The following is a 27,858-nucleotide window of genomic DNA, read 5'->3' on the forward strand; positions in this document are numbered from 1 at the left end:
CATAAACACACGGGTATATTTGCAAATTGCTGTTTTCTACAATGCTATTCTGAATTTATCACTATTCCAAATTAATTTCTCTGTCTCCAGAAATGCATTAGTGATTTTCTTTTCTTAAATGCAAGATATTTATTATTTTTGCTATGATCCACTCCCATGCCGAATTAGAACATAAATGAAGGAGAATAATATGCTGCTTCAAGTACAAAGCCAAAAATACTTAGGTTCAGTACAGAGCAGGCAGGCAATGCATTAGTTCAATGCACATTTCTCATCTCTGCTGGGAAAGGATTTCTATGTTGGCACAGGGCACCAGAAAAATTGAAAGAAATCAACATTTCTCTATCAAGAGACAAGACTCTTCTATTCTGGTTTGATACCAATAGAGATTTAATTTGATGATAGTTGACCTCCAGTGTGAAAACCAGCCACACCCAAAAAAAAAGCACAAAACACACAAACCACCCCCCACTCCCCAATATCTAACAGGCAAGACTACTAATTAGAGTAAATGCACAGAACAATTCAGGGCAATTGGAAGAAAAGGTCAAGACTGTGGTGGCACAAGTTATGTATTTCAAGTAAAGAGGTGGAAAACTGAACTGGAACTTCATTCTAGAAAATAGTACAGGAATAGTCTTGAGACATGTTCATTTTCAGACATATCTAGAATGGGGGGACAGACCCTGGGAGAGAGAATTATATATAGTATTTACAGTCCTGCAGGATCTACTGTCAGGGATATTCCCAGCTGAATCACAGGAAAGCTGGTTGTTGCTAGGCTCCTAACTGCCTGAAAAAACAGGGATGCATCAGAGCAGGGGAATTGCTTTGGTCTGGTGCAAACCAGAAGGCACAGGGTATATCCCAGACTCTCCCAGAATACCTGGTGAGCCCAAGAATCACAAGTGGTCAAAAAGAAGGTAATGAAACAAATAGCAACTGCTTGATGACAACAGAGCTTTTCTGCCTGCCTTGTTCTTCCTTCCCCAAGAGCAGTCTCAGGAATAGATTTTCTCTGGTTCTTCACAGTACTGCTGGATCACCTCGGCAAGGTCAAGACACCGCAAAATTCGCCATTTCTCAGCAGCCAGCTCCTCCTTGGAGACCTGGCCCAGCAGTTTCTTGGCAAAGAGGTTCTGATCCTGCATGAAAAGGCCCACAGAAGACCTTGGGGCTTCAGGGAAATTCTCCAGGCAACCACTTGTGAAACAGAAGTTGATTTTCTTTTCACGTCTCATCCCTGGTCCCCTTTCTTCAATCCAAGTCAAGGGTCTAGTGTGAAGGAGCAGAAAAAAAGTATTAATTAAGAAATTGAATCAACAATTCTAGGTTGTTTTCTCAGTATTTGCAGAAAATGCTCTAATAAATGCACCATTTTAAAATATCAATTATTGCACATTTAGGCAATGTGTCCTGACCAACATGCCTTGTGGATAGAACTCAACAGCAGGTAATAGTCTTAACTCTGCCACTGTTTCATCCTATGACATTCAGCACACCATCTAAGCTCTGTCCAGCTTTGTCTTCCCTATGCACAATGTGAAGCAAGCAACATCAAGCCACGTCATAAGGAAGAGGTAAGTCTGTGGGCTGTTTGTGGACTTGTATGGAAAGTGCAGTTAAATGTCCAAAAATTTTGTATATAATTCAGTCACAGCTAAACTCAAATGGCCCTCAATGTCTAGTCATTCCTCCAGCAAGAATAGATTTAAGTCACACAGGTACATAATCATGACCCAGGTGCTACTGTGTGAGCTGGACTCCAGTGGACAAATTCACTGACACAGACACAAGTGTCCATACTCTCTGAACTTTTAAAATGTTTCATTCTCATCACTGGGAGCACTGTGCTGATCCTAAAAATTATACCTACACAGACTCTCAAGAAGGGCTTTCTTAATCAGAGCAGAGTCCTGTCTTACACCAACAGGATAGCACAGTCTCCAAACCAAGGCTGGGGAACTGGCTATTGACTTGCATAGCTCACACCTTCCTTCCCAACTTCCCATCTTGGCTGAGGGGAAAGGAGCCATGGGACATGCTGTGCCACTTCATGGGTCTTAACACAGTCCTTCCCAACTTCCCATCTTGGCTGAGGGGAAAGGAGCCATGGGACATGCTGTGCCACTTCATGGGTCTTAACACAGTCCTTGACCCAACACTGCAACGCCTTTGAGGAATGGCCCTCAACATCAGCCACAGTCACAATGCTCCCTTCCTGGTCTTTTGTCAACTGCCTGAACCACACCATTGCCTTTCTGCAGCTCATTCATCAGCACTCACTACTGCCTCTGTTTAGAGGATGCACATTATTTTTCTTACTTGGTTATTGATGGCCCTTCCACAGTTCTTTATAGCCTACTTTAGTCTGCCACTCACAAATGATGAAGGCATCAATAGCCTGGAAGAATAAATTCTGTCTCCAAGTACTGCCCATGAAATCTTCAGTATCATTAGATCTGGAAAGAAAGTCCTTATCAATCTGCCCTGAACACATTCTGCAGAGTGCTCAGCTTAATGTTTCTGCCCCTCTCATATTTTATGCTCTAGGAATCAGTTTCTATATTTACATAGTCATATCAATTATTCTTTCCTCACCTGTACTTCCACATCTCCACCACCTCCCCCTACAAATTAAGTATGGCCAGATGAACCTGATTGAACAGAATGAAAGAACGGGGGAGGGGGTGGGGAATATCCAAATCACAGCCTACAAGAATGAACAAAAAAATTCTCAGAGGACTAATAAATGCAAAGGCAGCATGTGTTTTAGGAAGTCCCAGAGCTACATGTCACTGCAAGCCGGAAGGGTGTTTAGGGGCCATATTGCTCAGTGTTTTCCACGTTCCCATCCTACTTCCCTGAGGTAAAGGCTGTTGATCTGGGTAAGAGGCAGGCTGCTGAGCAAGCTGGGCTTTGCTTTGACTTGACAGAGCTGGTTTTATATTCCTATGATAGTAAAGAGTCAGAGAGGGTTGAGGCCGCTTTTACTCAAAGCTGCTTTATCTCAGGTGGGTAGGCATGAAGAAACCACTGGGCAAGCACAGGCAAAGATTTACATCATGTAATAGCAAGGAGCTCTTGGTATGATCCAAAACAGGCCCTGTCGGTGCAGGATCACCTCCCTGGGGTGATCTAGAGCATATGCACACCAGTGATCAGACTCAAGTTTATGATTTCTGCTCTAGCTTGGGAAGCCACTGAACCAGAAGCACAAACATGCGGAGTGGGAAGAATTTAACCAAAGTGATTAGAATGACTGATTTAGATCAGTGAGCAGGAAAATGTTGGATTTACTAATAGATTTATCTTCTTCTGCAATTGGATTTTTAGTCATAGTCCCAAAGAGAGATTTATTCTACTTGATTGGTAAGCAAAATGTATTCATTTTTAATTAACAACTTCTACTCTGAAATAAGCCTCTTGTTTTGCTATAATGATAAGTATGTTGTATTTAAGCAGTTTTGTAGCTTAAGGAACAGATTTGTATTTTATGTCAGAAAATTGTGAAGGGCTGTAGCTTTTTTTGGGTAAATAGACAATTTACCCACTTTCATTAAAATTTGTATCAAAGTATTAACTAGTTACAGATATATTTAGTTATTTAGAAGTGTTAGTAGAGTTACTTACAAGCAACAAATCCAACGTTTTTGATATCTGAATAAAGCCAGGTTACATATGTTGGGTAGTTAAAGAAAAAGAAAATTTAATCAAGCACACAAACCACCTTTATACTGACTATTTGCAAAGCAAACATTCTGCAGTGAAGAAAATACCCTGATTTTCTATGGTCATTTTGTCTTTCCAAATTGTAAACTGATAGCATTTTCTCAGCTACATTGAAAAAGACTTTTTGCTTTTCTGATTCCTTTTTCCCTCAAATAATGAGTGGACCTTGCTGGACTGCAATAGCTCAACAAACCAATATGAAGCAAATATTCTTTGTACCGCCACAAAAATTAAGCTGGTTTCATGCTTGAAAGAATTCTGGGTCCACTCAGCTTAAAATTTCATGCAGCAACTTCTGCAGAAAGCATCTATTACATCATTTTCTAAGAATGTTCAATTTGAAGATATCTTATTAGACTCTGTAAGCTTAGCTCTCCATAAAAATGGAAATTCAAATGTTTCTTGTCAGTATATGTTTAGGAAATATCTTCAACTTCTTTTAAACATTTTCCTTTTAACTCTTTGAAAATGCCAATATTTTTAATTTATCATTAAATCAATGAGAGGCTCCCTTAGCCTGCATGAGAATTAGACAATTGGACCCTATCCCTAGTTAGCATTAAAAGAAATGCTGCCCAAATCATTATCTCTCCAGCTTGCACTAAAAATTGATTTCTGACGTTTACTGAATCCAAGCTCTGTAATCCTGGGACAGGAACTGCAGTCCCAAAACAGACGCGCTGTCAGTAGAGGTTTGGCTCTTCCTGGATTAGTCAAGAGAGGCTGTCAGCTCAGCTGTCTTGGACACACAACAGAGGCAGAGGTCATCTCTCAAATAGCTGGGTGCAGGCATTAACACACCTCCAAAATCCACCCAGAGCCAGACAAGCAGCGAGGGTGGGCTGTGCAGTGGAGACAGACTATACCCTTTACACAAATCCCTGCTTAACAAGCAGAACGCAGGTTCCTGCATTCTGCACCTGCTGTATTTTCCAAGGCAGAAATAGGATGAATTAACCTGATTTCTTAAGGTTACTGAATTCATGTCTTTCAAAAAAGGATGGGATAGCTCTCATGAAAGGTACAGACCTTTCCCATCCTTCAGCAAAATAAAGGTTGGGCAAATTAGATCTGTAACACCACCATCATTACTGCTAGGTTATAACTTCACTTGACAGAGAGTGGGCCAAATTCTCTACTGCAGTAACTCCCCTGACGTCAGTGGGGGAAGGTCAGCAGGAAATATGGCCCCAGCACTGAACACAATACAGGAACGCTATGTAATTTTCCACCCACCCTAAATTAACCCAGAGGCATAAAACTGACTGTCCCCAAAGTTATTAAAATACTTATGGTGAGAAAACACTGATCCATACAAATAGTAGTGGCCAAGATAAGCAAATATCGGTTAGTGTTGAGGAGCAGGGAAAAAAAATAATCCAGAACCAGTTCTGTATCCAGCAAATATAATAAATAGCAGCTAAGGACTACCCAGGAGACAGGACAGCCAGGGAAATGTTTAAACCACCCACTAGTTCCATCTGCTGGAATTAGTTCAAAATCTCACCCCATCTAGATCTTTACAGCTACTTATGTTACTAGCAAATTGCTAAGAGGGTAAACAGAGCTTGCATACAGAGTTCTGTCCTCTCACAACTGCATTTTAAAAGGAATTGGAAATGTTGTTTTATTTAAAGAGAGAGGAAGATTGCTAAGACAAGATGATAATCCCATGATAAACTGCAATGGGGTTCATAGAGCAGCTGATGAAATGCTTAAGCAGACCTGTGGTGAAATTAAGAGTTTAAAGGAGCCCTGATTAGTCACTCCCCAAATAGTCCTTCAGGTTACTACTTTAACTACAAATTTATCTAAAACGCTGGGTTAGGGTTGGGCTTTTTAAGAGGTCTATCAGCATATCTGCAATCTAAAAAAACCCAAAAACATCACCATTGGATAATTTCTCTCTACCTTTTCATATCAGATAATTCTCAAATTGTATCTGGTTGCTTTAAACTGATGTTGTAAGTAACTTCAACTTATTTGAAAGGACGTGAACTTTGCACAGATGGCCCAGAATGACCAAACCTGAGAGTTTCCACCATTCTCTGGACCAAGCTGAGTAGTCAAGCGACAGAATGAAATATTGGGGATTTACTTTGTAGTTATGATATACCAATTTTTAGCAAGGCTATTAAAAATATTCTAGTTGATAGGAAGGATATTGTCACTGCATATGAAAAGGAGATAAAACTCAATATTATAAAATGCATCTTTAAAAGATATGTACACTTTCATGGTAGCCTCCACCCATGCTGTTTCCACAAGAGGGGAAGAGAATGCAGAACTCCTGCAGGCAGAAGTTCTGCAGATGATGAGGAGCCTGGTTCATGTGGTGACATAGACATTACTCACTTCTTGTTTGCCGTCTGAAAGTGAACAGTCATTCTGGAATAATTCTTATCCTTCTGCTTCTCTCTGGTGGCAGAGGTAACAGTGAGGTCTCCAAAGAGGTCAATTAGCCACGTCAGACGGGCAATTCCACTGAAAGCTGGGAATCCTGATTTGTTTTCATCAAGGACACTACCTGGTGGAATAGAAACTCTTGAGGACCAGGAAATAGAATAATGCCTTCTGCATAGGAAAGGATGAAGAAACTGCAGTGTTGCAGGGTTAAAGATCAGGGTGTAGAAAGGTCAGTGGATGGACTGAGTAGGAAAGTCAATAAACACATTTAATGTCGAAATGGATCAGTTGATGAGCTATGGCAGAGGGCTGCACAAAGTACATATACAACAAACCCTTCAGGACACGGTGAGGACAGAAGGGTGTATGTGGATTCAACAAGGGAATTATCCAGAACCAGTACCTGTGTATCTACTCAGTTTATAGACAGAGTTTTGTGTGAAAGGAGTGAATGAAGCCTGGAAGCACTGGCATCCCTAGGGAGCAAATACAGATGGACTTTGATTTCTTCAGAGCTACTGACCTGTGAAATGCAAAGTTCCCTTCACCAGGTCTTTCCCAGCCACCTCTTTTTTCAGCTGCTTATACTCTTCAGTAAGAAGTTCAATGTGCTCCACATGGAGTACTTTACCTGCCATTAAAAAAACCAAAACAAAACCACAAAAAACATCAGGACAGATTAAATAAAAGTTTTCTGTGTGAACCAAAGTCATGTCTAAACAGTAAAGGCTTCACTAGCCACCAGTGTGAACTCACACAGAAATATTCATTCATTTCTCAGAAAGTGATGTCAGGAAGAAAATCAAACATGGAAACATGGACCCTGTGCTGAAGTATCAATTTGGGTTAAGGATTTTCAGGAGCCAACAAAGACAGAGACTGCAGGGACAGTAACCACTACATTTAACAGAAACTCTGTAATGAAACCCAGTATCCAGCTAAGCCTGAAACATGAGTCTTCAGAGTAACAGATGGATTAATTCTTGGCTTCTTTCCCCTCACATTTCCTTGCTCTGCATTTTTCATCCCAGGGCAGTAAGAAAGAAAAAGGAAGGGGTGGAAATAAAGCATAATGCTCAGACCCAGATTGGAACAATTTTTTAAGGAATATCTCCCTCCAATTGCAATTAATTGGGCTACTTTGAAATAGAGGTTATCCAATACAACTTAAATATGTCCTTCATTCAGTATGTGTTTCTCTGGAAGATTTCCAGGAGAATCACTATAGGCTGCTGATAATAACTGCTGCTACTTCAAGAAAAGAGCCATAAATTCTGCTCAATGTGAAACCATTTGGTGAGCAACAAGGCAGTAATGTGTTGGTACAGGGAAACAGGAAAGCAGAAATCCTACACCTCCAGTGTTTCAGGACAAAAGTCACAAAGCAGATCTTTAAGAAGCACTCGTATAAAAAGTGCAGCTTGTCCAAATGATTTGCACTCTGCTTCTGACCAGCACTGCTCTGCCCCTTGCAGCCCCATTCATCCCTTTGCACCACCGGGATGGGACCACATGGTTTCTGGAAATAAAAAGATTTTGCTTAGAGACAAGCTGTCTTTCAGACAGGGATGCCTTGCTGGCCTACTGCATGAGCAGTTGTGTGTGGCTAGCACATCACAAATGCTAGAAGCTAGGAGAGCTGTTTACAGTTTCATTTCCAGGAGAGAGAGGACAGGAGATTGCACAAGTCTAATAGCTGCACTCATCCAATGTTTTACTATCACAGTGACAAAAGTTTTTCCTCTTTAACTGCATTCCAAGCATCACAAATAGAGGCTAGAGTTTTTGTGAGGGCAAACATAGCTTACTCTTAGCATTGACATTTATGTGTTTGTTCCCCTGTTGGCACAAGTCTTACATCCTGGACTGGCACATCTCTGAGACAGTCATACTCCCTTTTACATGATGACTAAAAGTAGGCTGGGGACTTGCCTTTGAGTTCAGACCCAACAGGCAAGACTGCTTACACTCCTGGGAACAAATGTGTTACCTTTCTGCTCAGCCATCTCCCAGAGCTCATGGGCTGCCTTTGCAGACAGTGCCATGGGGTACTCAACAAGGACATGTTTCCCAGCTTCCAAGAACATTCTGAAAGGGATAAAAGATCAGCCATTAAAAAGAATATTATCCTAATCCTCTCTCACTGTGCAAGCTGCTTCTCATTCCCACCGCCAGCTTCACATGGAGAGATGCACAACATGGAGTAACAGAAATAAATGGCAACTTTCCTAGGAAGGATGGTGTAGTGGCTACATCACACATTTAAACAGCAGAGGAGCAGGGTTTTAATTCTTCTTTTGCCACAAAATTCCCTCATTCACCTACAACAAGTCACTAAAATGCTACAGCATTCAGCACTGCAATTTATGACTTACAGACTTGCAAGCAGTTGGAGTGAGGCACTGGACTACCCTTCCACAACATAATCTATGAGGAAAGGCTTTAAATCCTGTTTAAAGCTGCCTGTCCATCAAACACAGACCTAGAGGTGTGGAAATGGAAATACTTGAGAAATTAATACATCTTAAATCCTACTCTCTTCCAGGGCTTATTGGTGCTCTAGGGAACTCACTATCATTCACTTCAGGCCTCTAATCTGGCAGTCTTTCCTCAGTGTTCATATCTTCTCCTGCAACAGCTTTACACAGCTCCTCTGTGCTTCTAAAATATAAGGGAAATGGGGAAAAGAGCAAGGGAAAACCCCCCAAATACCTGATGGTTTCTTCATGGCTTTTGTTCTCTGTGCTGATGAAGGCTGCATGGATGTCTTTGTTTCTCAGAGCATCTTCCAGGCTAATCTGCTTAGCTTCATTAATATTGCCAAAACTTCTCCTGTATATTTAGCATAAATACAACCAGAGTATAACTATCAGGATCCATTTTTCCCAACCACATGTTTTGTAGCAGTACTTAAAAATTGTTCCCATGGACCACTGTCCTTGTACTAGCAGTACTCAAAAATTGTTCTCATGGACCACTGAGTTCAACCAGGGTATAACAACCAATTTCCTATCCAGGAAGAGCATGAGCACTTACAGACAAAAGTGGAACGGAGAAGAGAAAAAAAAATGGACCAGTATGCAGGTGGGGGTATCAGTCCAGAAACTGGCCTGCTATTGAACTGTCAAGTCCTTCTGATTTTAGTGTTTCAGTTTCTAATAAGAGATGTTGTGAAAGAGTGACGCTATGGGAGAACGTCTCCCCACCATCCTGGACAATGTGGACAAAAGCACTTGAGATGGCAGGGATGCACACAACTGCAAGTACAGACAAGCAGGAGAGGGACCAAGCAGATGCTTGGCTATGATGGTTAACCCTGCAACACACACAGCATGTCAGTGCTAAGGGGAAAGCTCTCTTGGGCAGCAAGCTGAGCACAGCTCCAGCTGAAAATGAAACACACAATCGCTCCAAAAGTCCCTTGCATTAATACTGACTGGAGCAGGCACCCTGACAGTGCTAGGATAGGTGACAGAGGGCAGGAAGGCAGGCCACAAGCAGGACTTGAAAGCAAAGAGAGGTGGTGATTGTGTGTGACTGGGATCCAAGGAAGATTACTGTGAATCATGCATTTCAAAAGCATTGCTCCTCAAAAAAAGACAATGGTAGAAACTCTATCTTCATTGCTCTTCAAGGCTATCTGTAGCACTAGCAGAGGCATCAGAGAAACAGAAGCGTATATGGTAGGAATTAAAGTGGGTTACCTGATCAATCCTTTCTGTCTCAAACAATCCTGCACAATTTAAAAATAGCTGGAAAAACACATTCACAATCTGAGACCCATTAAAGGTACTGCCTATTTCAAACTTTTCTGCTCCACTGTAATGGGTCAAACAGTCCAGCAGGAATGCTCAGAGGGAGATCCATACTAAATTTCCACAGTTCCAAACTAGTGAGAAAAACTCATTTTCTCTAAGAAGCGTAAGAAGGATAAAAAGCAACCATATTGCATGTAGCAAATAATGGGATTTTCTTTAGATATCTACAGGTTCAATACCTGGTTTAAAAAATACTAGAATTTTATTATGAATTTGGAGTATTGGGGGCATTAAAACATGTTTTTGCAAAATAACTTTTTAAAACTCTGTAAAACCTTTTTCTTAACATTTCTAGAAGTGTCATGCAGACACGAGATCATTAGTGCACTTATTGTCTGCACTACCTTAAATCTACAGGAAATTCCAGTCAGACAATCTATTTTTATCACACAGATTCTACAGCAAGAACATCTCTCAGTTTTTATTTTAGTAATTTCTGAAAGATATCTCACTAAGGTAACCTATTTGTTCCCTCTTGCAAAGCTTTCTGAAATCACCTCTGAGCTGCCACTCAGAATGACAGGTGCATTTGCATGACCTTTCCCTTTTTGGCTTAAAAAAGAAGAATAAACCACTGCAATATACATATTAGACATGCTAAGATAAAATTTCTAACCTGGATACAAATCCAAAGAGTTTCAGGTGCTCAGAAGGACTAGAAGGCATCGGATTCATCAAGTCTCGGATTCGTGCCAAGCCAGCAATTCCAACTCCAACCACCACTGTCCCAAACATTTTGCTAATCTGTCCAAAAGAAAAAAAAAGGCAACTTTTTTTTTTTTTTTTTGGTAACAGGGTCAAGTGCAACTTGGAGGGAAGGTGTGAGAATGGATACTCTTGAACCCTGCTTTCATAGCATTATTCAGGTGTCAGCAACCAACTAACAGAGATGTGATGTTATAGGCTAGTGAGCTCACTCATATCCATTGAAATGGGATCCACCAGTTCAGCCTGTCATAGGACCGGTCTTGATATTTGTATTTAACAGCTATTAAATCACAGCTCCAGCAAAGTTCTTCCTTTCTGTGAATAGAAAGCAGACTTCAAAAGTGAGACATTCTTCTATTTATATCGCCACTTCCAAGCTGGAAAGGAGCCAAAAGATTCTGCAAACCCAGCAGAGCTTTATATAAAGCCTGCTGACTTCCTGAGCGTCTGCAGCACGGTGCCACACAGACAGTCCTAGTGCTCAGCAGCATAACAGGAATATTTTGGGACAGGAAGTAGAGAGCATCTCTGTGTTCCCCATGTAACCATCAACACATCCTGCAATGCCAAGCTGTAACCAACCACTGAATTTTATCAAGATGCTTGCTTGACATTTCCATGCCCAAAGAAAGCTCTGCCATCTCTTTAATGACAAGTACGCATCTCTAAGATTTACATCTCCTAAATGAAATTGCTGACACAACCGCATAATATGGAAGTTGAGACAGGCATTGCACTCACTGGCTGGGCTGCTGGGCCTCTGGCAATAAATTCTGTTGGTTTTATGATCTGCTGCTCATCTGTGAAAGCACTTGACAACTGATGAAACCTTTCAAACCTGCACTGTTCCAGCATCCTGAGGACTAGCAACACTTTGAAGATTTACAGGAAAATGGCCTAAAATATGCTAGGTCAGATCAGACTCTCTTCAGTTTTTGTTCCTTCTGTCTCATGAAAACATCCCTTCAATCTCTGTTTCTTCTGTTTCAGTCTTCTTCCTGCCACTGCCAATCCCTTCACTTGAGTGAACTCTTTAAATTGTTTACATTGCTTGGCTGCAGTCCTTCACATCTTTCTGAGATTGAGATGGGTAAATGGACAACCCCACTTAAGCCCTCCTTGTGCCTCTTGTCTGACAGGATGACAGTGCAGCAGCAAAGACATAAGTGACTGTTCTGGCAGTGCAAGAGGTTGAGAGCTGCTGGCACAAAGGAAAAAAGATCCCCTCTGTGGATATTCTCAGTTCAGTCAGAGAGAAAAAGAGAAAGATTTCTGCCAGGCTAAGCCTGGGAAAAAGTTGGAGAGGAATGTAAACAATCTATTATCTTGCTTTCCGTTCATATTGTTTATAGATATATTCTACCACACTGACCTAAGTCCAGTGTACCAATGAGGTGAAATGTTTGTTTTTATTTTAAGACCAATGGAATTAATGTTCACGATGTTCTCTATAAAAGAGAGAGGTGCTTTTGAATAAACATTCATTTGCCTTCTGAAATTTTACAAGTCATTTTGCCCATCCCTGGCTCAACAGTGTCACCCCTCTCCAATCACATGCCATGTCTGTATTTTGGTTTTCCTTTAAGCTCCTGCCTGTGTTGCTGAATGCCCCTCACTTTATACATGCCAAAAAGACACAAAGGTAAAACACCGAGCAGCATGTTTTGTGTAAGAAAATAAATTAGTGATATATCAAAGAGTTCTCATGGGGAATTACAGCGACATTTTATTACCAAGTATTTGAGGTATGACATGGTGACACTATTCACCAGGAAAAAGAAGTGTGTAAGACAGGGGCAGGGGGTGGGGTAAGGGAGGGCAATGTAACCACAAAACTCATTTTCAGTACCACACACAGGCAGAGTCTTAGTCTGGGCTCTCCATCACATTTCCTTTTCTCTGTGGCCACAGAGAAAAAGAGACAGACTTGCAGAATGACCTCAGCTGGAAGGAGCCCCAGAAGGTCACTCAATCCAAATCCCACTCAGTTGCATCAGAACCATGCTGAGTGCTGACTGCCCCCATGGCTGGCAATCCTTCAGCGTCCCATGCCCCTGCCACAGTGTTTGACCACTGCCACAGCAAGGAAGTTTTTTTAGTATTGTAAGGCTCCAAACAACCATGATCAATGAGACTTTTAAAAGGGCTTACGGTTGTTCATGTACTCTGAGTTAGATGCACAGGAGAAATACCAAGAAGATACTCTCAAGAGGTCAAAACAACAAAAAGTATTTTACTGGTAGCTTTAGAGAATCAGACAAATTTGGCAAGTTTAGGGCAACATTCAATCAACAGATAACACTTTTTAAAGCATTAACTTGGCTCATTCAACTTCGCAAACTCAAAGACAGCTCAATTTTAAGTTACTCAAAAGTCCAAGAAGAGGGAGTTAGAAGAGAAAGCAAGAAAGAAAGAAAAATAGAAGAGATATAGAAAAAAACAAACATAGCTACCAGCTCCTGGGTTCCAGCAGTGCATAGACATACATTCCAAGAGGCAGTACATTCAAGACATCTGACTGCCTTGTGTTAGGCCTTAAATACCCCTTGGCCTTCCTGGGCCCTTCCCCCAGGTTGGACTTTTGTCATTTGGCCACTCAGGAGCTGAGCTAGGGGTCCCAGAGGTGGGCGTGGAGCATCGCCTCTACTGTGCCAGGGATTGGCAGCCACTGCCAGGCTGGGATACAGGCTCTAGGGTGGGGGTGTACAGGGCAGGGCACTGCCCCTTCCTCCACACACATACAGCCCATCACATCTCGAGACATCAATCTTTCCAGTCTCTCAAAAGTCCAGCTTAAAAAGAGCTGATCAGGAGCTTACTTTAAGTTCAGAAATTTTCAAGGTTAGTGGAGTGTTGAGCTGTTAATATTTTCCCACTGCCTTCAGCGGGATCGGGAGTTGAGTTGTACAGCAAACAAATTCCCCTGAACCTCCTACAGTTATGTTGTTTCCAAGAACTACTTTTTTGTTGTTGTTTGGTTTTGATTTTTTTTTTTTTTTTTTTTTTTGCTGTTGAGCTGCTGACCTCTGCTCCAGCAAAGGAGAGAAAGTGGGGGAGCTGACTACCTTCTTCAGGGAACAAAGAATGTCTCTCTGCAGATGCTCAGGTAGCTGAATATCAATATTTTTGCCTCTCCTCCAAAAAGAATTTCCTGGTTTCTTCTGATCTCCTCAAAACTAACGTTTAAGAGTAGCAAGAAGATTTCAACCTAAGAACAAGACTTGTTACTGTGCAACCTGTTGCCATAGCAACCAACCATTTGGTCCAGGTCAAGGGTTCAGTGGCTAATACACTGAAAGAGAGAGCTATTAAATGTATGGTCCGGAACCTTTGCTTACACACGTAGCTAACAGAGAAACTGCTGTGTTTGCATCCCTGCTGCGGCTTTTTATTACCCTCATTTTGCTCACACACCAAAATCTGCAGCTGCTCAGGGAGGAAAAGTAAATTAGGTGTTTTTCAGAACTGTTACAAACCAGGTAAGACCAGAATAGAGAATTCTCATCTGGGAGTCCAGATGAATATATAAAAGTTTACCTTTTTTTTCAAACCTTTACAAGAGGATAACAGCCACAATAATATTTCAAGTAAAAAATGATGAAGTAGGAAACCCAAATCACAAACTGCTCTGCCTGCCTTTCACATCTTTTTCTTAAAATCAGTGATCTCTGCTAAAGCTTTAATAAAAAAATATTTCAAAGGCATTTTCAAGGCTGCTGAGCTTTGATTCCTGTCATACTGAAAAAAAATCATACTGTAAGTGATGCAACACTATCCAAAAGCATTTTCTCCAACCTTTCCTAATTGGCTGCATGAAAGCAAAGAGAGCTGATGAGAAGATTAGGAAATGTCTTTCATGCTCACATGCTGTGACTAAGGAATGTCTCTCACATCATAGCACCACCCACCCTGGCCGGGTTGCAGGCAGCTCTGCCAGGCTCACCATAGTCCCCTCTGAACTGGGACAGGGGATGGTGGCTGACACTGCTGCTGTGGAAGCTCTTCCCCACTGACAGCCAACACAAGTGGCTCCTCTTACCAAGGGAGATGAGCCCTGCGTGACACAGAGAAAGAGCTGAGAAAGGCAAATAGCTGAAGAGGATCATTTATTCTATACCAAAAGATCATCATACTATTGCCCCTCTGCTCTTGAGCTTTCTGTGCTTCTGCTGCATATTTCCTGCATTAGATCAAGGGTACCCCATAGTAATTAACAAAAACAAAATATAGAACTGGTTTATACCCAAATAGTCTTGCAAAATTTAGCAGCAAAATGGAATATTTAGCAGCAAAACAAACAATGGAGTAAGTCCAAAGAAATCCATCACCCAGCACCAGTGCACCTCCCCAGCGCAATCACAAGGGGGATCCTACATCTCAAAACTGCTAACACTCACTGGGATAAGCCTGAGGGAAGTGAGGCTTACCTCTGTTTTGTGCAACACCACTAAGGCCATGCAAAGGACTGCAGAAGCAAGCTAAAAGACAAAACTTAGAAATTATCTCCCCTTCAATAAAGTTTCTCACGGCATGCCTAGATGTTACAGAATGAGTACAAGCTCCTTTCTCCCATGATATATAAAGAATTTCAGTAAGCCCACTGAATTTTCCCTGCAGTCTACAAACTCTTGTTCCCAAAAATATGAATGACTCACATCAGAAATTAAAATATTTTATAGTTAATGTCACAGATGATAGCATAACACTGATGAAGGAGGTTTTCCTGAAGCAATCTCAGCCTGGTGTTATAAAGTGTACTGCTTCAAGTGCCACATGTATGTTAAGAAACCTCACAGATAAGTATTTAATCTGAAAATAATGTTGTCAAGGGATCAGGGACCACTCATGAGACCCCAGGACAAAAGATTGCATATGTAAAGGGGGGGGAAAATATGTTAATGATTTCTGGGAAATTATTATCATATGTATGTTTATTCTGAGAAAATCAATAAACATATATGTAAAATATAGTATATAAAGAGGACCTCTTCTGTATTCAACATGCATGATTTTTGAAGGAGATATCCCCTCGTGCATCTGGTCAAATAAAGAATGCCAGCGTCATAATGCTACACTGGCGTTAAGGAGTTTTTATTATTTCTGATTTTTGGTAACAGACTGAGGAAGTTTTCCAGAGCTCCCTTCAAATTCTTCAAATGGATTTGTTGTTTACATATAATATAAAATATTTTTTCTCTCTTACTGCAGCAGAGCCTTGAGATGAGGGTTGCGGCACCTTCCTCAACAGAAGTCTACAGGGAAATACCAGATAGACAAAAGCATTCACTGTAAAATCACCAAGATGAAAATTTGAAGTTTCTCTCAGCCCTAACTTTCTGATTTCAAATACCCAGAGACCTGGCAGATGCTGTATTCAGAGTGTTGGTACATGCTACTACAACCTGTGCCACCATATTGTGCTCTCATTGTCTACCCTTAGCATGAAACATCTGCCCAGAGCATAGAATGCAGAAGCTGAACAGAGTGGATTCTGTTAGTGCTGTGTTTCCTTTTACCAAGGAAAAAAATCACAGATACTCAAATTTAGCAGCCTATTCAAAGACATAAATACCTTTTTCTTTCCTGCAGGAAACCAGTTACGCACTTTAACTTCTGTATATGCTGAAGTACCTCCTGGAAAGAGACCCTGCACAGGTTCCCAATTGAAGATCTTAAATAGAAAGGCAAAAAAATTATTGTTTGAATTCAGTTAGCATGATGGATTATTTTGCTCTGCTTTTACTGAAACCTAGAGAGAAAAGTAAACTCCTCTTCAAGAAAAAGACAGCCAGAAAGGTAACCCCCAATGCTCTTCACCACCTCTCTTTAATACCTTAATTGAGCACAAAATGAGAATCAGAAATTTTCTCAAAAACCTGTCAGGACCATTTACAGTGTCCACATTTCAGAGGAAAACAGCAGCACCTGGAAATAGGAGAGCAACCATGTAGATTTTCCTTGAGAGCCGTTTGTTATGGACATAAATATCTACCCCTGCCAGCACCTCTTCATCTCTCCCCACCCATATCTCTGGCTATCACAAGCCAGGCCACAGCCTTCTGACAAGCACATTGGCTCTGCTGAGTGAGTTATAACTTCAAGGCACCAACACTCACAGAGGTTTGCCAGCAGAAAACAATCTCTCATTCTAACTGGCACCACTGTACTTTGGAAGCAGCCAAATGGGACTTTTCTTCCTGGCTTTTAAATGCCACTTGAACAATATGCTTGCATTGTTTTACATTTATATGCAGGTTCACCAATTAAATTATGGTTTTCCAGCTGACTGCCAAAGTTGAAGTTGATATAATTACATTGATATATGGACAGATGCTGTGTTAAGCTGCCAAACAAGCACCTTTATTCTATTCAGCAGATGGTAGATAATAAAAAAACTGCAGTAGTAAAAGATACGCTGTCTCCAGCATTAATACCTGAGCAGGAGGAAAGCTTTTATTCAAACACAGTTCTGCTAACCCCAGAGTCTGCAGTAGTCCTGACATCCATAACATGACTGCCTTCCAGAGCCTGCAACTCCCTATTTGAAGCAAAATCATCCCACAAAAGTAATGTAAAATCATGAGAAGTACTGAAAAAATATGAAGATCTGATTTTAGTATGTGACATATTTCACACTGTGGAGGATTGAAACAGAAGTTCTGTAACATACATGCATGCCAAGAATGACCATTTTGTCCTGCTCTCTTGCCTGTCTGTAGTCACCCTTTGTGATTCAGATTTGGTTGCTAGTCTGAAGAGGAAGAACACTTTTAAAACAGCTTCTCTACATATCTCCGAGACCTATCTTCAGTCAGACTAATTTTGTTTGAAATTCAAATTACATTTCAATATACCTACACTGCTAATTTTGAAACTATCCAAGAAAGCATTGAGCCTGCTTAGGGGCACCTGAAAAATTAATTTGAGATAGATATGAAGGACTCCAGTTTTTATTTTATAAAAATATGCCCTTACAAAAAATTAAACTGTAACTTATCATAAGTTTCCAGGAACCGCTCTGGACTGAATTGCAGAATGTCTTGTGAAACTCCTGGTGGGTAAATAAACAATTGCATATAACTGCAGCCTCATCACTGCTACTTTTTAAGCAAAAGTCTGCTTTTATGTGGCTAATTAGTATATGCCTAAGCAAAGAGAGCCACAAAATGTTCCCAAAATTTCTCTCAGGCTTTAATGTTCTATAACAGTTTTTGAAAGTGAATGGGGAGAGGGAGAGAATTTTAACAAGCAGCAAGTCAATTCCTTGACAGTAAAGTCCATTCAGGAGAATGGAGTGTTTTGGAGCTATCAGTGATTCACAAATCCTAATTTTCCAGGTGACCAAACAACAGTATTGCTACACTACCAATCTGTGCCTGAGAAAATAAGCCCAAATAAAGCTAAAAATGGTACTAATTAAAAAAAGGTGGGGAAAAAAGCATGAAAAAACATTATTCTCTACAATTTTGACTTAACATCTGCATAAACACTGAAGCTATCATGAAGCTGAACTCTGTCAAGCCTGCTCCCTCCCCTGTGCTGCCTTCATTGGATTACCCCAATTGTGTTCTCCTCCCCTAAAGCTTCCCTATTGGGTAACAGTTGTTTCCATGCCTCATACCCTCCCCTCTTTAAAGATGCTGCAACCCTCAGTCCTGTGCCTACTTGTCCTTGACCCCTCCTTGGTAATAAACTGCCTTGGAACTCATACAAGGGGCTCCTCTCTGTTCCTTTGCCTTGGCTGGTAGCATTGCTCGGTAGCTGTGTCACACACGCCACAGCTTGCTGCAGGGAGCTGCAACTCCCCGTGAGCATTGCCACCCTACAAGAGGTCTCGGAAGAGATCTGGGGGCAGCCACTCTGGTGCTGCTCTCTGGTCACTGGGAGTGTGCCAGCCGGGAAACCTCTATCCTGTGGCTGCAACTGAGCACTACAGACAAGTGCTTTGCAGATAAACTGCATAAAGGCTTCCAACCTTTTTCTATAACACAACTGAAAGTGATGGTAAGCAAATACAAAAAAATGTTCTGCAATATTTTCTCACCACATCTGCCCCTGCATTTGCCTGCCAATTACTGCAGTCCTTTCTACAAGCTTGCTCTTCTTCAGAGGGCTGAAAGAATGTAGAGCTGGGCTGGGCAGAAGCAGGAAAGCTGTATTTCCAGGCTGTATTCTTACTTTCTCACAGAGTTCACTGGTTGACCCAAGGCAAGCAAATCATACCCCATTTCCCTATCAGTCCCCAGTTCCAGAACAGTGGGAATCTCTTCTGTAAAGCACTCTCAGACCTCCTGACAATAAGTGCAAAGTGAGAAGTAGGTATTATTACAACCTCTCTTCATCATGACAGGAAATCCCACACAGATCAGACATTTAGAAAATATAACTATAACTAAAGTTTGTACTGAAATATCTATATAAAACAATGCCCTACAACAAACAACAAAACTATAGGTTTCTTCTTTTCCTTCTCTTGTTCTTAAATTAATCTGAAACCCAAATCCTAAAGGGAATTATATGCTTGCCTAGCTTTAGTCGCAAGTAATCCCATTGATCTCAATGAGAATACTCCTACAAGCCCATTAAGAAAGATCTCTTGCTGTTGACTGTAATATTAGTATGCACAAGAACAAAACACATATCCAGCTACGAGTAGGTTCTTTTAATATCATTACAGACTCAACCCAATAGATGATACTTATCTTCCGGTCCACTAAAGGTCACTGCATCCCAGATCTCTACCAGGCTGATCTATTTTGAGAATTCCCCAAATGAATAAAGCACTCCTACTACACACTGCAGTCACTATAAAGACACTGCTTACCATGGCTGATGAAATCCTCTGCCTGCATTGCTAGCATGACAGCAACTCATATCACTTGAAGGCCTGCCTCATACTCTCTTCAAAGAAAACAATATACACACAGAATTTAGGTAATCAGACAAGTACTTTTGTCAGCTTTATCCCAGAAAAAAAAGAAGTGTTCACTCTTCTAAAATAAGTTGAGTGATATAAAATTGTTTTTCATTAATAACTAGATTGAGATAACTTAGGAAATAGATAAACTTTTGCGCAAAGTTGTAATCTTAAAAATTATGCTCTATCACCTCTGTCATTTTATCAAACTTTTGCGCAAAGTTGTAATCTTAAAAATTATGCTCTATCACCTCTGTCATTTTATCAATCTACCACTCAGTAGGGCCTACAAAATGCAATGGTTGCTGTCCATTCCCATTACATTTTGGAAATCTATCAATGTCATAAATTTCTTGAGAGCAGGAAAAACCAGAGGTTTTGAATGAAGAGTAACAACTGCAGCTACTCCCTTCTGACTTTTGAGCTCAGTATTTTTCATCTTAGTGGGCAACACAACACTTAAGAATCACAAAGGCCAGCCTCTCTCTCATTAATAGTCTGCAATTCAATGTACTTTAGCAGTGAAATAATTGCAAAGTGCTACTCATCTGTTAAAATTGTCCTAAGAAAGCAAACACCTTTTCCGAGGTTATCAGCCACCAGAGGGGGTATTTGGTATATTACCAAAAACCTGATAAAAATGTAAACAAAACAAAACAACCACACAAACAAAAAACATCATGAAGGTTACAGAAAACCTCTAAAAGCATATTTCCCACAGTACTGCAGCTGCACATTAGAGTTCATGCAATGTGTTTTTGGAAGAACAAGGATTTATTTGTATATAACTGAATACAATGCATAAGCAAACCCCACATCTCCCAATTCCTAGGTTTATTCACATCAAACCCTGCAATTCCTGAAAGAGAAGATGTAGTCTTATATACCAAGATGATGGCTAAAACACTGCTAGTTCTGATTTGATTGTACAGTCGGTCAACTCTGAGCATGCCAAAACCTGAACCTTCAAGCATGCCAAGGTAGAAATTTACATACTCAGGATCAGGGTTAATAAACAAGCAAAAGAATGACCTATAAATTGGTTCCCATTTACAACTGTCTGCCTCTTTACAGATTAACTATCACCAGAGTGATTGTTGCATAAAGTCTCAAAAAGGACCCCAAAAAACTGTCAACAAATTGGTCCAACTTCAAGCAAAGTAGAAGCTTCTACTTGGCTAAAGCCACTCAAAAGCTACCTATATTTAAAACATGTCTAAAAAGATGAATGTTTATTTCAGCTTCTGAACGTGAATGTGCAATGAATACAAAATTCAAATTATAAATCAACTCAATGATTGAGTTCACACAGTGCCACTAGCCGAAGAAGGATACAGGATGGATTGTGCCAGGATATTAATGGCATCTTAGCTTCTACATACTTTGTTAAATCTCATCAGTTTGGGACCAGTGAAGCTGCTGGCAACTTCAAACACCCTCTCCAAAAAATCTGTGTAAAAATAACTATAAGTTGGTAATAGACTTAAACACAATCCCTGCCTTCTTTATTTCCTTGCAGTCTGCCTTCAAAGATGTGAGCTAGAAGGTTTTAGTGAAGCTGTCTGTTCAGAGGAGTATTTTAAATACACAACTTACTCAGAACCAGCATGGCCATGCAACTGGGATAAGAGAATACAGTATCACTCTTCTTTCCTCTGCCAAATCAATGTGGACTATTACTTTATTTAGAACAACTGTGGTTGTTATAAAATGGATAATATCCTATCACAGGCAGTTTTATCAAGCACACAAATACCTAATTTTGAAATAACTAAAACAGCTCTTGCAAAGGTTCATCAGCAGACAATAGTCTGGGCACTGGAAGAGGAAAATATACCTTTTAAAAGGGGCAGAAAAATACCTGGATCCTGGAAGTAGAAGATTTCCAGGAATGAATGCTTCCGTTTGAAACATAATGCAAACATTTCTCTCTTATTCCCTGATTTTACTAGATTGTATCCACCCCATTTTTTCTGCAATATTCTGGTGAAATGATTCAACAGTTACTTTTGTAAGAGAAGTGCTTTGTCCCCACCTCAAGTTCATGTCCTTAACTGCACCATTCCTTTAAACAGCCAAAAAGGCCACTGAGTTCTGAAAAGAGTGGCTTTACTGAACTACCCCCATCCTGTGCCACCAATATTAACATAAATGCAATTCTAAAATGTCACAGGAACCCTGTTCCTGTTTATTCAGCCTAGCTCCTTTTTAAAATGTTCATCTAAATCCCTTCTTCATACCTACTGCTAATTAAACTCAAGAAAGCATCTTGAGGTTCCGGGAAAGAAGGCTGTGAGCTCTAATATTTATTATTTAAGCCATCTCAGGCATGACTGTGGCCCCTCCACAAAAATAGCTTTAAACAGAAAATTTCTTTATTTATCATTAGAAATGGAAAACACCTTACATTAATATAATAAACACAAACATACAGGTGGGCATCTGTAAGCTGCTGCTGTTTTATAGATGCCCATCTTAGACATTAGATACTAAATCTCTGTTCTTCCCTCCCATGGTCAAACTTGAGAACACAAAGGCAGAAGCAGAGCCTCAGCAGCTCAGAAAATGTGAATGACAAATGTCTGCAATAATCCATCCTCAGATCCACTGGTTTTGTTTAGGATCAAACTGAATTGAACAAAGAATGTAATAGTGTGGCCAAATAACAGCTTGAGTCAAACTTAAAAATCACAAGCCATTTGACTACACTTGCTTTAAGACTGGATGGCTTTTCCTCCTGATGGATTTGTTTTGCAGTCTGGAATAGGAAAGTTTATTCCAGACAGGCATATAAGCAAAACTAAGATCATGTCAGAGCCGGATAATAAAAATAATAATCAGGAGCACGTAGGAAAGGAATGTACTTTGCAGTTCTTTTTCTTAGAACAGCAGAATGGATTGGTTTGAAAGGAACCTTTAAAGATCATCTAGTCCAACCTCGCTGCTATGCGTGTGATGTTTCCCTTTTTCCAGTCGCTGGGGCCTTCAACTGATTGCCATGACATTCCAAATATCATGGAGAGTGACTTGGCAACTTCATCAGTTCTTCCTGTTCCTAATGGTTCTCATGATGAAAAAGGCCACTGCCAGTATGGCTGTATGAGATCATTTTGTATGGGCAAAAGATGAGGAGTTGGCATCTCATTTAGTAGTCATTTAACCAAAAGTAACTTCAACTCTGGAGTTATCCACACCATCATGCTTCCTTAGGAGTTGATAACTTAAGAGCACCTACGACAGGAGGACTTTCCCTCCTGTGCTTAAAGACAGAAAGATTTTGTTTCTGATATTATAGGCCATTTGATGGTGGGAAGGTCTGGCTATCCCAAGCAACAGGCATGGGTACCATGCAGCAGAACAGCAGTTGTTTCTGAAAGGTGCTCTCTCTGCCTGAGTATGTGAACACAAAAACAAAAAAAAAAAACAACAAACAAACAAACAAAAACCCAAAAAACCAACCAAACAAAAAAGAAAACAAAAAACCACAAAACAAAACAAAAAAAAAAAAAAAGGAATAAAGATGCCTCATACACTTCCCTGGTGCAAAATTCTGCCTTTTTCAAAGATACCAGGGAATTAAGGCTGTGTTCCTGAAAGAAGAATCCTTTCTGATGAAGCCTTATCAGAAAAACTGGCCTCAGAGCAGTCTAGAGAATTATATGGCCATATCCCCTGTTTGCAAGGCAAGAGGAGAAAAGAAGCTCTTATCTACACTAAAACAAAGGCCCAGTCACTTTAAGCCCCCTTTATATTACCATATAATACAGCTATTTTTATGGTTCTTTTGCTATGTCTTCATTGTATCGCTATTGTATCTCTATTGTGAATATTACTAGGTCAGGCTGTCACCAGGACAAGGACCGGGTTGGAAATACATCACAGAAGATTATTATTTTTAAACAGTAAGTAGAGTCAGGCAAATCACCTATTTATTTTGAAAATATTTATTCAAGACCCCTCAACCTTAAGGTCTCATTTCAGATGACAGGCATATAAGAACAGGCAGTACATTTTAATTTGCAAATACTGGGCTAAATGCATGGATAGCCATTTCACTTATCTAAGCAAGTAAGTAAATGTAAAATAGACTTAAAAAAAATCCAAATGAAAACCACATTTCCTATGGCAAACAAAACTGCTGGGATTAGTTATCCTGACTTTTGGATGACAAACACGAGACATCTCGGATGCCTCAGGACTGTTTTTAACAGATACAGCACTCCAGGACTGCAAATCCAAGTACTCCATACTTACCAAAACAGGCCTACCTCTGTCTTACACTGAACAAGAATGAAAGTAGACAAAACCCATTATGACCTCCAATGTCAGAAGTGTACCACTCTGCTTTATAGCCTCATCACTTAACAGTGAATTATCAACAGTACAGAATTCCTCCTTATGACATTCCAATCTGAGTCCTACACAGAATTTTGTCACTAAAGAATCAAAGCTTTAGAGAAAGACAAAAACCAGGAATTCATCTGCCATCTCCACTCAAATGTTATGAATCTGGTTTAATGCCAAAAACAATACCAAAATAAACAAGCAATCCACAACCCATGCCCCACAATCCTTCATACATTTGTATCTTCTGTCACCAAGACCAAACACTAAGCACAGAGAGATCTCCATCAACATGCTGATCTCAATTCCAGCTGCACACAATTGTGCTGAGAAAAATCAGCTAATTGCTCCAAAAACAAGTACGAGCAAGCCACCACTGAGACCTCTATGTTCATCACCAAATAACAGACTAACCAGTCTGTTGCTAATCCATGTCACAGCCTGCAAGAGACAGTAAATACCGACTAAGGGCTGCTTTCCCTAGCAACAGAAAGGGTTACAAAGTTGTATCACTTCTAGCATAGCAAAGAATCACCCCTGACGTTTTAACTAGAATGACTGTGGTCTCAAGTTACCCCTCACATCCTGTACTACTGCTTCATTTCTGTTATTTAGGGATTATTCAATAATCCATGTTCTTTCTGACAGCTTTTCTCTCCTCTCATTCATAGAACAGAGGTAATGACTAGATGATAAAGATTACTTTGTACCTACATTGTACATTTCACTGAGAGGGAAGGTTAATAAACACAGTAACATTTCTTGAGCTATGTTTTATTTATTAGCCAGTGTTGTGCAGCTTTTAATTTAGTATTTAGGTTAGTTACTATAACAGGAACATTAGCTGCCACAAACAGGCTCCTTTTAACTGGTTAATAGGGCCATGATAAGGAAAAAAAGAAAAAGTAGAAATCTATTTTATGCTAGTTGTTCAACTCATGTAGTTAAAGTGGTGGATTGTACTCATCTGGAGGAACAGGATTAGCAAATGCATTTCATTATCTTTCCCAGTCAGGTGAGTTTTCTGCAATGTTTACTAATTAGCACAGTAGATCTCCCAGTTGCAAATATTAGTCTAAGGAACACTAAAGTTCAGTTAGACATGAAGCCAAAGCTCTTCTTCCTTAGAGAGTAGAGAGGAAACAAATCAAATGTATATTTATCTTTTTATTATAGTTGCACATATTTTATAAGGTTTTAAGATATAAATCCCACACTTTGGCTTTAACAGGCATGAGAACTTTTGCCAAGGTTCAAGGCCAGCTCCAGAGGCATGAGACAGCTCCTCAGCAACCTTTGTTCTGCTAAGTTACAACAGGGCATAGATTATCCAGAGTGGGGTTTTGTTGATTTTGGTTTGTTGTTTCTTTTTTTTTTACTACAGCAATAAACTGCAAGAGTGTCTTGGCTTTCAGACTGTTTTTCTTTCCTAAGTCCCACTGTTTCCCTGCTCAGTGAAGAAACCTTTTTAATGCCTCACTTAATAAGGTGCACTATGAGCATAATGTATGTTAACACACTGAGCTCTACCTGCAAGTTTCAGAAAAATTATAGTTGCCTGAAAATTCGAGGTTAAAGTTATCCACAATCCTGCACATGTTGATGTTACCATACTGCTGTGTAAAACACAGGAACTCCTTCCTCAGGGCATTATTGTCCCACTGCCACATCCACCCAAACTCTTTTAGTTTTTTCCCAACTTTGTTTAGTTTTATCTCCTGTTGCTTGACTCTACTTACCTAGCCAAGGATGGCAGTACAGAGACAGCTTCAATGGACCAGAGTAGTAGAAATGGCACCTACAACTAATCTGCACAACATAGAGTACAATATTCCCTCTACAAGATGGACCAAACTCAGGTGACTTTACAGTCATCATTGAAAAGCAAAAATGCCAATGTGTGTTCTAGTCCTGCATCTTACTAAAGTCCTGACACCACAGTGTAAGATGGAAAACAATTCCCATTTTAATTTGAAAACTGGATCATTAATTTATCCATTTATCTTCACTTGCTTTGACAATGTCAGTTAATTTTTAGTCCAGAGAGCAAAGCGGTCCTGTTCTGCTGAGCTTAGTTTTCAAAGTCAGTGGATACAGCAGATATTCATAATGACAAAAGAAAACCACCCAGAACAAGTCTGCCCTTTGACATTTAACATGAAGTTGCTTAGACCTTAATGCAGTGGTCTTTTTGGCTCATTAGGTTTGGGGGGTGAGGAGTGGGTATTGAAACATCCAGTTAGTACAACTGGGAAAATAATGAGGACACTAAGAATAAGAAGTTGAAAACAACAAAGGTTGAATCTCCTTTTTAGCTCTACAAAATAAGCACTGCCAGTCCTTTAAGAATAGCACAAACCATACTTAATTGAATTAAACTCCAGTTCTTCACAAACAGTAACTCAGTTCACTCTTTAAAGAAACTGAGAGATTTAGATCAGTAAAAAAGTTTCTTGACCATGTGGATGTAAACCCAGGAAGAGGAGTCCAGAAAAATCAGCACTCCAGAATAAGGTAAGTTTCCTGACACAACAGTAAGAAATTGTAAAGTATTTTACTATCAATTATTATTACATTAATAATATTTAGTTATAATTTAATTATTAATAATTACTCTCTAAGTGGTATGCAGCCCTTGTGACAGTTTTTAGTATGACTAAGGCTTTCTTATATATGATGAAAATTATTTAAAATACTAACCCAATGCTCTTTATATTATGAAGATTAAACCTCAAGTTGGATTTACATTATTGAAACACATTTGTCTTCATTTTCTTATTTATCAACACAAATGACAGAAAGATGTTCAAACACTATGTTATTGATTTTTAGCACAATGTCGTTCTGTGTTCATCATATCTGTAACCATAGATCCAACAGCTGAAAGACTATCTTTATTCCACAAAAAATAATTTGGCAAATCAATGCAAGAAATTGGAAAAAAATGGTTTCACACAAAATCAGTTCATTAAACTGCTGCCCTAATTAACACTGGTTATTTGGGGTTTTTTAACAAGCTCCAACACAAAAGTTCAGCAGGATGTCAGGAGTTACATAAAGGCAGAGCTTGTTTTTTCACTGTGGGTAGATTGAGCCCTTGATGCATATTTTTTCTTTTTTTTTTTACCTAGAGATAAGTGATAGCTGTGACTAGAACATAATTAAGAGTCAGTGTGTTATATACACGGATCCCATACCATATCTGAGACCATAATAATGACATTTCTCCAACCAAAAGCTGCCTGAAACATGGCCCCACCATGTCCCTTTACAAAGGGAAAATATTCTCATTCTCACTTTACACATGAGTAAACCGAGGTACAGCCTGCTTGATGGTCCGGTGTTTCAGAAGGCAGCATCAAATAGCTACAGTAAAAGTGGACTTTCACAGGATTGGAAGGAAGCTCAGCACTTTTAAAAAGAAGTCCAGTTTCTAGGAAAGGTTTTACATGACCTCTAACACTCTCACCATGCAGTGCCCTGGCCACTCGAAGATGCCACTTGGCTACTTCCACATCATTTACAGGCTAGTACTCTGCTTCACTGCAGCCTGGACATTATTCCAAACAAAGGGCTTTCCCCTTTTTTCCTTTCTCTCTGCTTCCCCCTCCCCAGGTGGTGGCCCGTCCCCGCTGGTGTGGAGGGTGTCTTTGGAGCAGCCAGGACAACGTGACTTGCAGGACTCCCCCAGTCCTCCACAACCGAGGAGGAAACGCCGGTGTCACGAGCAATCCTGGGGAGGGGAGGAACAGAAAACGAAAGCGCTGCTTCCAAATCCTAATTACAGCTAGCAGGGATTAAGTAATAGTCACTAACCTCTTCAGCTCACAGAGGAGAAAAGTGGTCCCTTTTAATTCTCTTCCGCTCCCTGCAGCTCCTTCTTATACAACGCTCCGCAGCTCCGGCATATCACCGCCCGCACGCCCCGTCACT

General features: G+C 40.2%; 1 protein-coding gene across 6 annotated transcripts; it reads right to left on the bottom strand.

The window, feature by feature from the left end:
- Nucleotides 1–372: 372 nt before the first annotated feature.
- BLVRA (biliverdin reductase A) lies at nt 373–27,858 on the bottom strand. Of its 6 annotated transcripts, XM_085570068.1 has the most exons (9): nt 27,742–27,858; nt 27,395–27,658; nt 16,237–16,335; nt 10,573–10,700; nt 8,851–8,970; nt 8,129–8,226; nt 6,662–6,769; nt 6,088–6,259; nt 373–1,275 (listed from the first exon to the last, which is right to left on the bottom strand). In XM_085570068.1, the coding sequence occupies exons 2-9, from the start codon at nt 27,395–27,397 to the stop codon at nt 1,002–1,004; spliced, it is 1,002 nt and encodes a 333-aa protein (XP_085426194.1). In that variant the 5' UTR covers nt 27,398–27,658; nt 27,742–27,858; the 3' UTR covers nt 373–1,001. The 6 variants fall into 6 exon arrangements, with proteins under 6 accessions (XP_085426194.1, XP_085426208.1, XP_085426214.1 ...); XM_085570082.1 differs by lacking the exon at nt 27,395–27,658; XM_085570088.1 differs by lacking the exon at nt 16,237–16,335.

Source organism: Lonchura striata, chromosome 2, assembly GCF_050655825.1.
Source record: "Lonchura striata isolate lonStrDom1 chromosome 2, ASM5065582v1, whole genome shotgun sequence".
Taxonomy (NCBI): Eukaryota; Metazoa; Chordata; class Aves; order Passeriformes; family Estrildidae; genus Lonchura; species Lonchura striata.